At 39.2% G+C, this 14,116-nt stretch overlaps 1 protein-coding gene across 1 annotated transcript in view; it reads right to left on the bottom strand.

Moving 5' to 3' along the window:
• Window positions 1-14,116, bottom strand: part of RFWD2 (ring finger and WD repeat domain 2, E3 ubiquitin protein ligase) — a 99,895-nt gene that overhangs the window by 83,370 nt on the left and 2,409 nt on the right. The window contains exons 2-6 of the mRNA XM_009319868.1: window positions 9,919-9,978; window positions 8,248-8,345; window positions 6,798-6,874; window positions 4,287-4,406; window positions 2,199-2,267 (exon numbers count right to left, since the gene is read on the bottom strand). Of these exons, the coding sequence (XP_009318143.1) occupies window positions 2,199-2,267; window positions 4,287-4,406; window positions 6,798-6,874; window positions 8,248-8,345; window positions 9,919-9,962 (408 nt within the window). The 5' untranslated portion in view covers window positions 9,963-9,978. The remainder of the gene's footprint in view (window positions 1-2,198; window positions 2,268-4,286; window positions 4,407-6,797; window positions 6,875-8,247; window positions 8,346-9,918; window positions 9,979-14,116) is intronic.

Raw genomic sequence — 14,116 nt, forward strand, 5'->3', positions numbered from 1 at the left:
TATTGGACATAGGGGAAGCTTCTAGCAGCTTCTCACAGAAGCCACCCCTGTAGCCCCCCCCCACTACCAAAACCTTGCCACGCAAACCCAATAGACCTTCAAAATAAATGGCAAGGCCAGACAATAACCACTATGGCAAGGACAGAATGGACAGGCCTGCACAGAAGTCTTTTGAGATATGACAGTCTGCATTTCATGTTTGAATATAAAGGGGAGTAACAAATAACATCAGAGGAAGTCTTGACAGAGGGAACACATAAGCAGGGACAGAGAGGATCTGAAATAAGCTATGTGTCCCAGTAGGCTTCAGGATGTTCCCAAGGCCATATTCAGAGGATCTGCACCAAGATTAAGTTTCTTTAGCCTTAAAAAAGATGCTATCCTTGTACATTATTACTAAAGCCAAGGGCAAATGCACATGAGATGGGAAAGGTTTCACAGGTGCTGAAAATCATAGTCAGTGGTGGAACACCGTGCTACAGTATGTTAAAAACCAGAAGCTATGAATTGCCCTTCCCTTCATCCTTCCCACTCAACATATGCAAATTAAAGTAGGTATCAACAGCCCCTCCTTCTGTGAGAGTTGTTCTAACTCAGTTTCAACTGGGGAAGGAGAAAGCAAGGCATCACTGACTTCATGGTACTGCCCCAAACACCCTGCATTGAATCACCACAGAATTACTCAAGGAAGAGCACCCCAGCTAAGCTGTGTATGAACCTCCTGAAGCACCTGCTTCAATTCACCTCCTAGACAAAGGCAGCATTACCAGGAAACTTCCCCAGTCTCTTAACAGTCCCTCAATCTGCACCAAATCCTGATAGAAGGTGTTTAGTGAGTGGTGATGGACAATGGCCAGAGGCAGCATTAATTCTGCAGTGAAGATGGGTCAAGCTTCTGAAATTCTCTGCATAATACTAAGTATGAATACAAGAAAATGAAAGTAGACATTCTGAAGATTTGAGAGGTGTTTGTAGATTAAGTCGCTATAAAATAACTTCTACCAGCATTCAAAAAAAATGAAAGCTAAAAGATACCTCAATGGTTTTGAGCAATGCTTGTGCCTTTCCTGTTTAAGCAAAAAACAGTAATACATATTTCTCTGCTTTTTCCAACCCTGAAGGGTCAAACAAGTAGTACGCTTCATACTAAACAGAATCAGAAGTGGAAGCATGCCATTTTGTCTTCACTGATATGTCTAGTACACTAGAGAATATCTTGATTCTCATATTTTCCTTTAACATTCAGGTATCCTAATAAACAGTATTTCATCACTTCTCATGGGATACTATGCCTAGCCTAGTAGGTCTCATACTCCACAAGTGCAACTTCATCTTGGACTCAGTTTTCCCCTTTGGTTAGTTCCTTTCCGAACTAACAGCATTACCCCTCTTGGTTCTGGTCAGAAGGCCATGGATATCTGTTGGTGGACAGACTCTGAACAACTTGCTTTGGGATGACTCCATAACCAGACCCTCAATCCATTCTGGACAAGGCTTCTTACACACATTGCCTTTACATAGTTCAAGTTCAACCTTAGTCACACCGTTTGGTCTTATGTTCTTCACATCTTTCATCAGAACCCATGACCTCCAAGAAAGCTTGTCCTTTTGCTGTTTTCATGATTGTTTTTCTAGGTTTCTGGGATATTTCTGGTACTAGGGTTTACACACTGCATGACATTATAAATGATAAGTCCCAAACCATGAAAGACCGCATATGTGGTTATGGAACCCCCTTTCATTCCCTGAGACACTCATTTCGAGACAAATAAGGAAAGAGCACAGAATAGTCATTCTTTTATGACACAGCATTAGTCATGGCATTTGATACACTAAAAGAAAAAAACTGAGTGACAATTTCACTCCTCCCCCATCCTTCAGTTTTCCCATCACAGAAAAATTTCATTTCAAGAATTTGATGTAAATTTACAGTGAGGAATCTCTATCCTCAAGCTCCCTTCTTCCCACGTGCTTCACCAGGGTGAGACGGAAAGGCAAGCAATTAAAAATTGAAGCTGTCACATGTAGAGAGATCAGTTTTCCTTGAAACCCATGTGTCCTCTGCCTGAGACTTCCCCAAACACACTTTGCCTTTTTCTTTGCAGAGATAATGCCAGGCTAACACATCACGTAAATAGAAATGAAGTGGTAGAAAGCAGCAGACAACACCTCACCCACTGAAACACAAAGCAAGTTACCTCTCGTTTGTTTCTCCTGGCAACTTTGAGAAATTCCATAAGGATCTGCAATTGGGCAGCATGGGACTCCTGTAACACAGTAAGTAAGGAAGTGTAACTCTTCCATATACATTAAGAGAAACATTCATTTTATACACAGAAATCCACACTTAGCACAGTAACAGCTTTCATTTAGAGGTGAGGAAGAGAAAATAACTTAAGGCAGTTTTAAGATTGGTAGTTTTACTTTGCCTCACAGGTTTTAAGGTTTTGTTTGGCTCATGACAGGTTTTTACATGAAGACAGAAATCATTGTAACAGCTCTTGTTTGTGCATTACTGAAGACTTACTAATAAGTTGAAATGCTTTTCAGTTTTTTTGCTACTGCATCTGAAATTGTTTTTGGGATACAGGTTCTTCAGACTCATCTTCTACCCTGGAAGATCATTAGCATCTACTTCATGTAACATACTAAAGCATGAAATATTTATACAAAAAACACCTCCCCCAAAAATTAACATTTGTGTTTATGTAAAGAGATTATTGTTGTCTTCCACTCTGGAGGAATCTTCAGCAGTAAAGTCACTGATGTAACTAAAACATCCCTTTCCAATCTTTCTGTAACAGGTCATTTACCTCAACCATCAGCTTAATATTTTCACCCAAATTGGCCAAAAACTTGACAGGGCAAGATAAGAAGCACAAGAGGAAAGAAAAAGTAAAACCTACATACCAGCATTAATATAGCCCTAATGCTATGCCAGCATTCTGAGACTTATTTTCACAACCTACTGAAATATTTATTATTAAAGGACTGGAAACATACACTCAAAAATGATCAAGACATAGGAGCACGCAGAATCCATTAAAGGCAGATAGGACAGGAAAAGAGATTCAGATGCAAGACTACTACTTTTCTGAGATTATTTTCTTCCTCCCCACCCCTGTGGTGATAATGAAAGTTAACCAAGTAAAACTAGAAAGGAAAAATGTTTTTAAATTAAGTGTCAGCTGTGTTTTTGTTTTTAATGCTTAGTATCCTTGAAAGATATTCCTGCTCAGAAGCACCCATACACTCAGTCCTGTGCCTTCTTTGTTTCAGACTTGTCACAAATGACACAAAAAGGCTTGAGGAAAAAAAAAAAAGTTTTATTCTGAAGTTAAAAACCATACTCCCACCATGACTTCACTGAACCAAAATAAAAAAGTTAGGTACAAGTCCCCACGCAATAAGGTAACATAACAGTTTTGCTAGTAGTCAGTAAACATATTTTTGGGTTACTTTCCTTCCATCAGAACCACAAGTTGTCTAAAAATTAATGCTGCAAGAGTGAATAAGATAAGCCATTCCCAACACAACTTTTCCTCACCTGTTTTAAAGCACCATCAAAACCCACCCTCCTACCTAAAGTTCCCTAGGCCAAATTTTGTAATCCAGTTTAATTTAGAAGGTCTGTCTCTAAAATGGTCACTTGAGACCAACACCATGGAATGGCCAAACACATGAGAACTATCCCAAACCAACTACATTTCAGTTAAATCATAGGAACAGCTTGCTTCATGTTGTGTAAATCTTCAAACCAACCTCATAAACAAGACATCTGAACTTTTCTTTCAAGCATTAAATGCTAAAAAAGTCTTCAGGGATGGCAGTCATTCAGGTTCTATCAGTTCCAGTAAAAACTAAAAGGTGTTATCTTTTTCATATGTTCACTGAGTTTATTCCTTAACCTATATTTTGGACTTCGTCATGCTTATTACCAAGAAAGATCTGATATTTACTTGTGTAACAGACAATTAGCTAACATCTTCATATGCATTTCTCTGTTCTGCTAGCCACTTTCTCTTATCCTTTTCCATTTTCCCTGCTTCTTTATACAACGCTGCTGGCAGCAACACTATAAGCATGTTATAGGCATCACAGTTGAAACATTAGTTTGCTACAAAGGTCAGTAAGATGGCCAACCCTTCAACACCAAGATGCAAGAGAAAATTCTGAGCAATTAATTCAGCAATAGAATCTTACTTCAAGAAGATAAAAGGATGAAAAGAAAAAACTGCTAACTAGACAATGGTGTTCATTTAAGTAAGACAGGAGAAACTTCTTACTGCTTCTAATTGCTTCTTCTTTTGCACCAGCAGCTCCAGCATCAGGTTGACATTGGCCAAGTCAAGATTGTCTTGATCAGTTCCCAACAAATCTTGAATTATCTGCCACCTATGGCCATTCTAGAAAGAGAACAAGAAATGTTGGAAAGACGGAGAGTTCAAGCCATCCAGAGCTATATCCAGCAACAGATATTAAAAGCAACACTGCAGCATTTCATCCCTTTGTAAAAATTTCAAACCAATTTTCAGGAATCAGAATTCCCAATTCTCCCACATGTACAGGATATAGCTCTTCTGTCCTACTGTGTAATTGCTTATCTTATTTGGGAGGTATTTGTGCTTTATGAGAGCATAGCTGCTGCTAGGAAGAGATTATTTCACAGCCACAATTTTACCTGATTTGTGCCCCAGTTTCTGAGAACATATTTCTAAGGGGAGAAAAAAAAAACATGTTTATCCAAGCTTAGTTGGATTACATCTATCTGAAATACTGTTAAGTGGCAATACCTTTTAATTTTTTTAACCAAGTAATAGGTAGAGCCCTCATGCTAAATTCAAATGGAAGAAGGTAGCATCAGCTTATTTTTTTCTATTCTCACCTCCCACACTACTCCTCTTAAGAGTATTTTCATGGGAAATGTGAGAGCAGGAAAGAAGATGGAGCTCATCAGGGTGATCTTCTCATTCAACCTGTTAGAGCTGACACGGACTCCTCAGACAGCCAGAGTGCTACCATGCAGCCCATTCTTCTCTACAGGCTGTTTGCTCTTCTTGTTGTCAGTAAAAAAATAAAAAAAGTATCTTTTAGCACAGGAAAACCTGAATAATAGGTTAATGCTAATATAGCCTTACATTAAAAAGCCTCAGGAACCAACAGCAGCAGCTGAAAGGTCTTTAAGCCTTCCAAGAAACAAAGCTGGATTTAAAAAAATCCTGCCCTATAAAAGTTATGACACTAGATCAAGATATTTAAATTTGCAAGAACTAGAAATGCCATCCAGTCTAAACCAGACATTTTCTAAGAGGTTGTAGTCTTTTTGTATTGGCTAGATTAAGAAAAATAAAATATGTAACATCCATATAGAATACACAGCTTTTAACTTTTCACACAACTCTCAACAGAACCTGTGGAAACCACACAGGTAAAAACTCAACTTCAATCTGGAACAACTGGAAAAAACATAATTTTTAAGCAAGTCAACAAGATTTGAGACAAACTTTAACATACTAATGTACTAGTTAGATGTACTACTAGTCAGAAAGCTTCAAAGATGCCTTAATATGATTTCTTAATGAGACAAATCCATGACCAAGAAACAGTGCATTTACTGCAATGCGTCTTGAATGACTTCTCTTAATACCAAAAGTAATACAAGAGGAGAACAGGAACATTAAGGAGCTGGTACAACAGCAAGTTTCTCTTTTTAGATATGTTGGTATTTTTTATTTGCTGCCAAAAGGTAGACACAACACTGTTTTGGGCATGAAGTCACAGTAGATTTCCACTTACTGGTAGTTATCTAACATAGATGCATCTACAGGCATAGTTTTTAAAGGTGCACTATGAGAACGAGTAGAACCAATTTCCAAGAAGTTACTGTACATGCCTTCAGGTCAATTGTGTGCATTTTAAGCCAGATATGGTTTATGCATATTTTATATTGAATATAAAAACTGTGAGTAAACCAATGAATCCTTAAAGCGTGCTCTTTCCTAAAGCATGCAACTGCTGAAAGCACTGGTTTCTGCAATGCAGCCCCTAAATTAATTACACTTCAACAGAGGGGTTTTTTAACTAAGAAAACAGGGGTTCCATGATTTTTAGTATTACTTTGCAACCCTATTTATGAATTACAGAAGCCAAGAAAGGAAGCCAGACACAGCAAGACAAATATGCAAGTTTCCTGGTTAATGTCACATTCTTTTTGATCTTAATGTACAAGAGCATCCACTGCTGCTGTACAGGGGTTTTCATTAACTGAGAACACAGATCATGTTCCGATTCTGTGACATGAAGCAAGTCTAGAAGATATCCAGGCAGTTTTATCTGGGATCAGAGCCAGAACACCAGTACTCCGAACACATCCTTCTCCCTCTTGTGGTTGGTATTAGCCTTCCTCCAATCTCCCTGTAGGACACAGCTTCTCACACGTGATCAGACAAGCCCGTGGCACTTCTAATCATCCATTACTCTCATTGTAGCTGTAATTTCCAACACTGAATGAAAATTGTTACCTTTAAACAAGTGTGTTTCCATGGGTAGTTTCCCAGGTTATATTCAATACATCATATGACACTTAGCTATGCTAACACAGCTTGCCTCTACACGTATATTGCTGGCAGGAAGAACAAGGTTGAAGGGATCTACTGCCATTGATATTGGTATTATTCCCACATAAAGCAAGTTAAAGCATCAGCTCAACAGTATAATTTCTTCTAAATTAAGCCACATAATGACAATTGCTGTACAGAACCATTAAATAAATATAAAGTAAGAAAGTTGGAACATACGGTGCTACTCACTGAATGGTCCAGTTTGAGTCTTTTCTCCTCAGATCTTTGCTTCTGTTTAAGAATAAGTTCATTGACTAAAAACATAAATAAATAGGATGTTAGAGTTGGATTTAAACTTCACAAAAAAGTATGAAAAATTCTACCTCAATGTTTTTACTTTAGTTATTAATTCCACAGTAAGTTTATCAGCAATTAAAACAGAAGATGTCTCCATTTTTCCTCACCAATTTATTCCTTGATTTTTTTTGTAAAGTATATAAAGATTTTTTTTAAAAAAATCATCAACAAATACAATGCCTACACATTCCCCAAATTGCTTCAGTTCCTTTTTCTAAGCACCCATGGTTCTTCGACAGTTTTTTCAACTCCAAGGCAGAAGTACATCACAGAAGAGTATGAAGGAGATTAAAACATTAACTGATTTACTACAGGCTGAAAACAAGCACAGCCAAATAGAACAACTTTTTCCTTTAATCACTATATGCATTTTTAAAGATATTTTTGCTACAGTTTTATTTCACACCAGTTTAGTGAATGGTGCAGAGAGAGAAAGAGAACCTCAACACTTCACACACACATATACAAGCTCTTCCTCCTCAAGTCTGTTTTTCCCCCCCAGTACAGATCTGAAACCCCTGAATGTAGATGCATGGAAGCAATGCTCTATGGCCTAACACATCCTCCAAGACCTGCCTCAGCAGCACCTTTGGCACAACATGCTTGGGTCTAAATCAGGATGTCCATTTCTGAAGTATTCCTTGGCTACTGTGGCTTTTAATCTATTTACTATTAAATGGATATCCCAGCACATGAAATCAAGATTTGATTTAATTTTTGTATTTCATACTGCAATGTGTTTCCTTTGTTATGGGGAGAAAAGATCAAAGTTTTAAACTCTATTTCCAGTTAGAAACATTTCCCTCCTCTGTTTAAGCAGCAATCATTTAGGATTGCATATAGGTATGTGTATGAATATTTTCTCTGTATCTAATTTACACATACATGCATCACATGGACCTCACTACAGTAGCCAAAATAGTATAATATGTAATTCAGCCTCCTCCCCTTCAGTGTCCATGCTTTGTAAACAGGGCATGTTCTTGATTATTAGACAGACAACAGCGCAAGAAAACAAAAGTAAATAGAGAGATTCAAATCTCTAGCCATCAGAAAAACATCTTTGTTTTGGTTTTCTTAATACGCAAACAGCAGCAAGTCAGTCTCACTCCTGTAACTCAGCATACAGAACTGCTGGAGGCAGTGGTGTATTAGTGACTTATACTACTAACCACTTTTTTTTTTTTATAAAAAACACAGTTGACCAAAGGGCTGATGTTTGGATTTTATTTTCAATATCCAGAAGCCAGTTATTTACACAACAAATTTACAAGTGCCTGCCTTCCTTAACAACTAAGATGTTTCTCATGCAAGCAAGCCTAGAGCTCACCTAAGAAGTTGGGATACAGATGATCTATGTTGTCCACAACATAGTTGCATTTGGGACACCTGTTATTGTCCTCCAAGCTCTGGTGAATACATTTATAGCTGTTTAAACATAAAAAACAAGAAACAGAAAAAGTGAGCAAACATGAAGAAACAAAACACAAGCACAAGGTAAATAATATCAACCTTAGATGATGTGTACTCTGTGTTGCCAACTAAAAGCTGCATTGCAAGATCCTACAGTGGAGTCAAAAATGTTCCAATATTAACTCAGAGCATACTACAGCAGAAAGAGAGCAAAGTTTCTCAGCAAGGATTACAAAAGCTAATTCAGTAAGTACTTCACTCTTATTTCCCCGAAGATTGTGGCAATGTGGATACTTCAGCCACACTTCCATCTCGAATTTATGCCCCTCTTCCACAGGTAGAGCTAACAAACAGACTGCATTATTCAGAAGCCACTCTTCTAGATTAACTAAATACTTATCAAACAACATTAAAAGCTATTGTGCATTTTGGGTAATTGGGCACAGAAGAAACACCTTCACCAACTTCTTACATTTCCCCCCCACCCCCTGGCTATTGTACTCACCAGAAGTGACTTCAGATGTGCTCTCTGTTAACCTGTTAGCTATTTGAGGGACAGAGTAACTACAAGACACACTTTAGCATCAAGTTTAAGCATCTCGCTAAGAACCTAGCTTCATGTTGACTGCTGGTAAAGACATCATGTGACAACATTGCTCTGTTCTTTCTAAATAAAGATATCTGAATACTTCTCATCTTGGACTTTTTTAAAAGTTACAGATCACAAGAATAAAGCGTTACCATAGCAGGCACAAAATCAGCTGTTATTTTACCTGTTGCAGGTCAAAACATTTCTGAAAGTTAATTGAATCTGCAGCTTGAGGAAGTGCTTTATGCTACGAAAGTATTACTTCTTGTAAAAGGTAGGTGATTTACTTCTAGTTAACAGACACTGTAAGAGTAATGTATACGGGACATTAAAACATCATGGTTCAACATTTATTCCAATCCCTAGTTGAGAGCAGGAGCAGCAGATAGTTCCACACCTGCCCCTGGAGGGTTCTTGTACTTCTCCACAAAACATTTGCTCCTCATGACAGCCAGAGATATAACACAGTGGAAAATAAGTGGACCTTGGACCAATTCAATACAACAGAAACAAACCTGAAGCATATCCTCTCTTAAGAAGTTTAAGAGAATTGCAAGAGACAATGTGCAAGCCACTTCAAACTGTATATGGTCTTGCACAAAGGCAAGGAGGACCTCCCAACACCAACACGCACTCCCATGACCTCTACAGAAGTGAGATCCACTGCTTCAGGTGGTAAGAGACACCTTGCATTTCCCGAGAGATAAGCTGACAAACTGTTCTGACGCTGGGTACTGGATGCTACCAGCAGTTTATGACCATTTTACTTCTTTACAGAGGAAATATGGTGGCACAAAATTTTTTTTGTTTTAAACACTAAGACAACTTTTTTAATCTAACTGGTACCCATCTTTTAAAATTTTATTTCAACCTCTTTCTTCAGTGCAGGGACAGAAGACAGAAAAGTAACAAGAACTCTGAAGGAAAGGGATTCACAGCAACATCAGTCCTCACGCGTTGTAAGAGATGGACATTTTGCACAATACAAAAAAATCTTACCAGAAGCTGTGTCCACATTTCGTCATGTAGGCTTCTTCAATCATATCAAAACAGATAGGGCTGAAAACAAAAACAACAACAAAAATAATCACAAAGATGTCTTTTTATGTTAAAAAAGGAAGGAAAGTATTATTAATTCAAAGCAGCCACCTAATCACACTTAGGTAATATTTTCTATTTGTAAAATGAAAGAGGACACACGAAGCACAACAGCAACCAGGCAGTATAAAGATCAAATGGGCAATCAATGGTTCTTTGAACTCAGAATGATACTGCAGCTTGCTACCATTAGAAACCAGGTAAGCGTTCACCCTTGAAGCTTTCAACAGTTGCAAACCACCCAAACAAAGCCAGAGTACCTTCAACAAGCAAGGCTGCAGAAGAACCTAACCATCTGTACTAGGTCTCAAACAGAATGTAAAGAACCTGTTTCTTACATGAACAGACATAAGGTATTTATAAATTACACCAAAATTAGTTATACTTCCTTTTTTCAGCCAATAACTATCTATAATTAAAAAAAATGCAAAGAGGCAGAGCAGAACAGAAATAGTAATGATGTCATGAGAACCAGAATTAATAAGCAGGAGGAGAAAGAAGGTGCCAACGAGGGGGTGTGCCTGCAGAGCACTGCCAGGGAGCAGGCTGACTGCTGAAGAGCACAATGAAGGTACCGTGCGACTGGAAGAGGGAACCAACAGACAAGCACAGTGTTACAAAGTCAAAGGAGAAGACAGGAAAGGTAGAATATGGGACTGTTCATAAGTAAGACAGAGGCATGCGAATGGAAACAAGGACTTTAGTTTTTCCCAAGACTGGTTCGTGACCGAAGTGCAGACAGCTCTCTGGGAGGGATCACCAAGGACCAAGCAGGGAGCTGAAAAGAAGGATGTGCAAGCAAGCAGTGCTCCACAGGAACCTGAGCAAGACAAGAGACATAGGAATTCAGTGAGATGGGTAGTGGATGAAATCTGTCTCATCAAGTGGCTGTGACATGTTTGAAAGGAAAATGAAACAGAAGTGAAAGCAGGAGAGATGCATCTTACTTCCAGTGACTCCCACAGCTGCTATCCTTGACAGCTGGAAAGATATGCTGTAACATACATACTCATCTTCAGGCCTTGGCCAGCTGTCCAGTAAGATGCTGTGGACAGTGATGTCACAATTCTGCACATAACATGTGTATCAGCTGTGTCACAAGCTTCACCTTGCTTTCAAGCCCTTACAGAGATCCAGATGCTCTCCTCTCACTCCCACAAGTCCACACCCATCTCAGTTCAGAGTGGTTTTCACCAGCATTTGTCTTCTTCAGAAACAGCCTCCTCCCACCTTCTGCCAACAAGGCAGTTCCCACAGAATAAGCTGTTAATAAACTGTTAACAACTTTTGAAAAGCACAAATCTTTTTGAATCCAAGATCAAAACCCCAGATCTTAGACTGAAATAAGCAATGCTTGGCTGAGCAGGGAAGGGGAGCACTTCCATTTCTCCCCTTGTTAGCACTCCACAGAAGTCATTCCCCCTTTCTGTCATCCATTTTAGAGGATTTAACATTTGTTACCCCTTTAGGCATTTAAAAATAGGAAGGAGGAAACATCTCTTAAATAAACACTTATTATTTAAGTTCATAGAGGGGAAGCTGTGGCCCCTGCAAGTACAATCCCCCTTCCAAACAACCAAACTGGAAAACATGGATGCCGTGAAAGATTTGTCCAACCTCACATACAAACCAGGTTGTCTTAAATATTCCACCAAATCGCCTGTATAAACACAACGTAAAGGCAAGTGAATCAAACTAGAATGCTACTCTCTGAACCAACTGAGCCACCAATTCTGTTCCTCAAAAGAAGCCTCCAAAATAATTAACACACACCTACCTGTCCCTCTTCTACTCTGACAGACCCTTCTCTGCACATCATTTGTCTTGAGTAGTACCAACTTCAGGAGTTCAAGTCACTGTTTCCGAGTTAGAAGTTATTTAGTTTCAAGGCACTGTTTAGTCCGAATAAGTTAGGACCAAACTTAGCCAACAAGGGTGAATTAATAAGAGGAGATTTAGGCATCTTTGCATTTTATTAGCTGGCCTTTAAAAAAAGAAAGTCAAAGACTTACAGTTACGCGAGTGTCTGAGGCTGGCTTCTCCCCACTGGTGATGAACAGCTTAACTTCTTCACCTTCTTTTAGTCATGCTGTGTAACACAGTCCCACTCTCTGTATTGTGCTAAAAACTGCTATTCCCCACAGGGCCAGATCTGTTTTTTCCAGCATGCTCCTAATGCCCTGCCTCTAAAGAGTGCAGCAATCAACAAGGCTGTAATGCTCCTCTGTCACAATAGGACACCACAAATTAGAGCTAAAAAGATGAAGATTACCTTCTAACACAACAGTCACCCAAGACCACTGTTCCCAAACTTATTCTTCTTCATACGAGTTTGACTGGAGAAGTGACAGAGCCAAAATAGTTGAGAAAAAGCAATCAGAGCCAGCAAACGTAGCCATTCAGTGCCAGGGTCATCGTTAACAGAGCCTGAAGTTTCCATTAAGAACTGTTTCCCCCCAAAATGCTCACTGATTTACAAGTGGAAACAAGATTGACGTCTTAATATTTACTGAATCCAAGCTGGCTGTAACACATGGAAGTTGCAATGCACCAGTTGTTTTAAGTTAATCTAACACAGAGGGAAGGTTAAAAAAGTAGTGGAGCAATGGGGACTTGAGACATACTACAGCTTATAGTGTACACCGAAATTGAGAAGCACAGGTATGGTGAAATCAAGGCTTCTCTGCATGAGATAGCTCTTATTCTCTATTTGTTATAAGCAGCAGAGCCAGGTAAAAAGGATGCAAGTTACTTCAGCAAGCCAAAAATGTAACTGTTCTTCATCAGATACTGATGCCTTATTTACTAAACAGTTTTTTATCCAGCACTGCAAAAGCTTACCATTCATTCTCTATGGGTAGACCTCAAATATTTTTTAAATCATTTTAACCAAGTTCATGCCTTTAAGTTTTGCCAGCTGTTTTCAAGGCACCTCTCAAGAGTGCTACTGTCACCCTGCTGCTACCCAAACACCTGGCTGAAGTGCTCACTACAGAATTTAAACATGTTTCAAATTTCCTTCTGCTCTGTAGCAAACAAGACCCATTCCAGTATCTCCCTCCTGTTCTGCTCCTCTTTGGTCTAAGCAGAGAGTAGGACTTGCTGCAGGCTCTGTCCTTCACTCGGAAGGTGGTCAGGTTAAAGATCACTTGCCATTAGTATCTACTCAATATGAAGCTCCAATATAACAACAGATTATAAAAACCATCATTGTACATGGTATGTGAACAGCTTGCTGTGTTTTCAGTTTGTGACCTCCAGGGTCAATGTGCAGTATTCCTTACTAAAGGGGTTTGCCAGATCACAAACATGTGAACAACTACACTTGGCCCATGCTTGGCATTAACAGGTAACCACCTGAGGAAAGAACTGTTTTAAAAACCAATGAACCTGCAAGTCCACCTTTAAACATGGCACACAGCCCTTCCCACACCAGAGTTTGTCAGGTGTACCTCTCCAGGTCAGTATGCAACATCCTCTCTTCCATACATTCTTATTTATGCCACAGCTCAGAAACAAGCACTGGTAAGAGGCAGCCACTAAAGAGACAGCCTACAGTAAGATCCCCTCCATCCAGGGAGCAAAGTGGATAGTAACTGGTTTTAAAGAGGTTTAGTCAACCACTAATTGGGAGGGTTAATGTAAGGCCTGGGAAAACCATAAGCAATTACACTGCTGGACAGGATAAAAATCCTCTGATTAGAGGATTCCCTCTCAGGTACTCTCCAAGCAACTGGGAAGAGGCCTGGCTGCAGGAGCAGCACAAACTCTACCTTTAAATTGTACATCCTACACTAAGAGAAACAAAAAGTTTCCCCTTTTATAGTGAAGTTGTCCAGTAAGTCAGGCCTCTTTGCTTTCCTGACTAGAGTTACACATTTCCAGGCAGAAGCTGATGCATACCACAAACGGTACACACTTGCAAACTCCTGAGAGTACACTTGCTAAACATTTCACAACTCAGACTAGCAACATATGCCAACATTTACGTTAAAGCCTAAGCCTCACATTGCTGAGATAGCACTTTCAGGAGACAGGCAGGGAGGTTGCACACACTAACACTATTTACAGGATTTCCACTTGCACCTTAATGTTTGAA

Source organism: Pygoscelis adeliae, unplaced genomic scaffold (assembly GCF_000699105.1).
Source record: "Pygoscelis adeliae isolate BGI_AS28 unplaced genomic scaffold, ASM69910v1 Scaffold283, whole genome shotgun sequence".
Lineage (NCBI taxonomy): Eukaryota > Metazoa > Chordata > Aves > Sphenisciformes > Spheniscidae > Pygoscelis > Pygoscelis adeliae.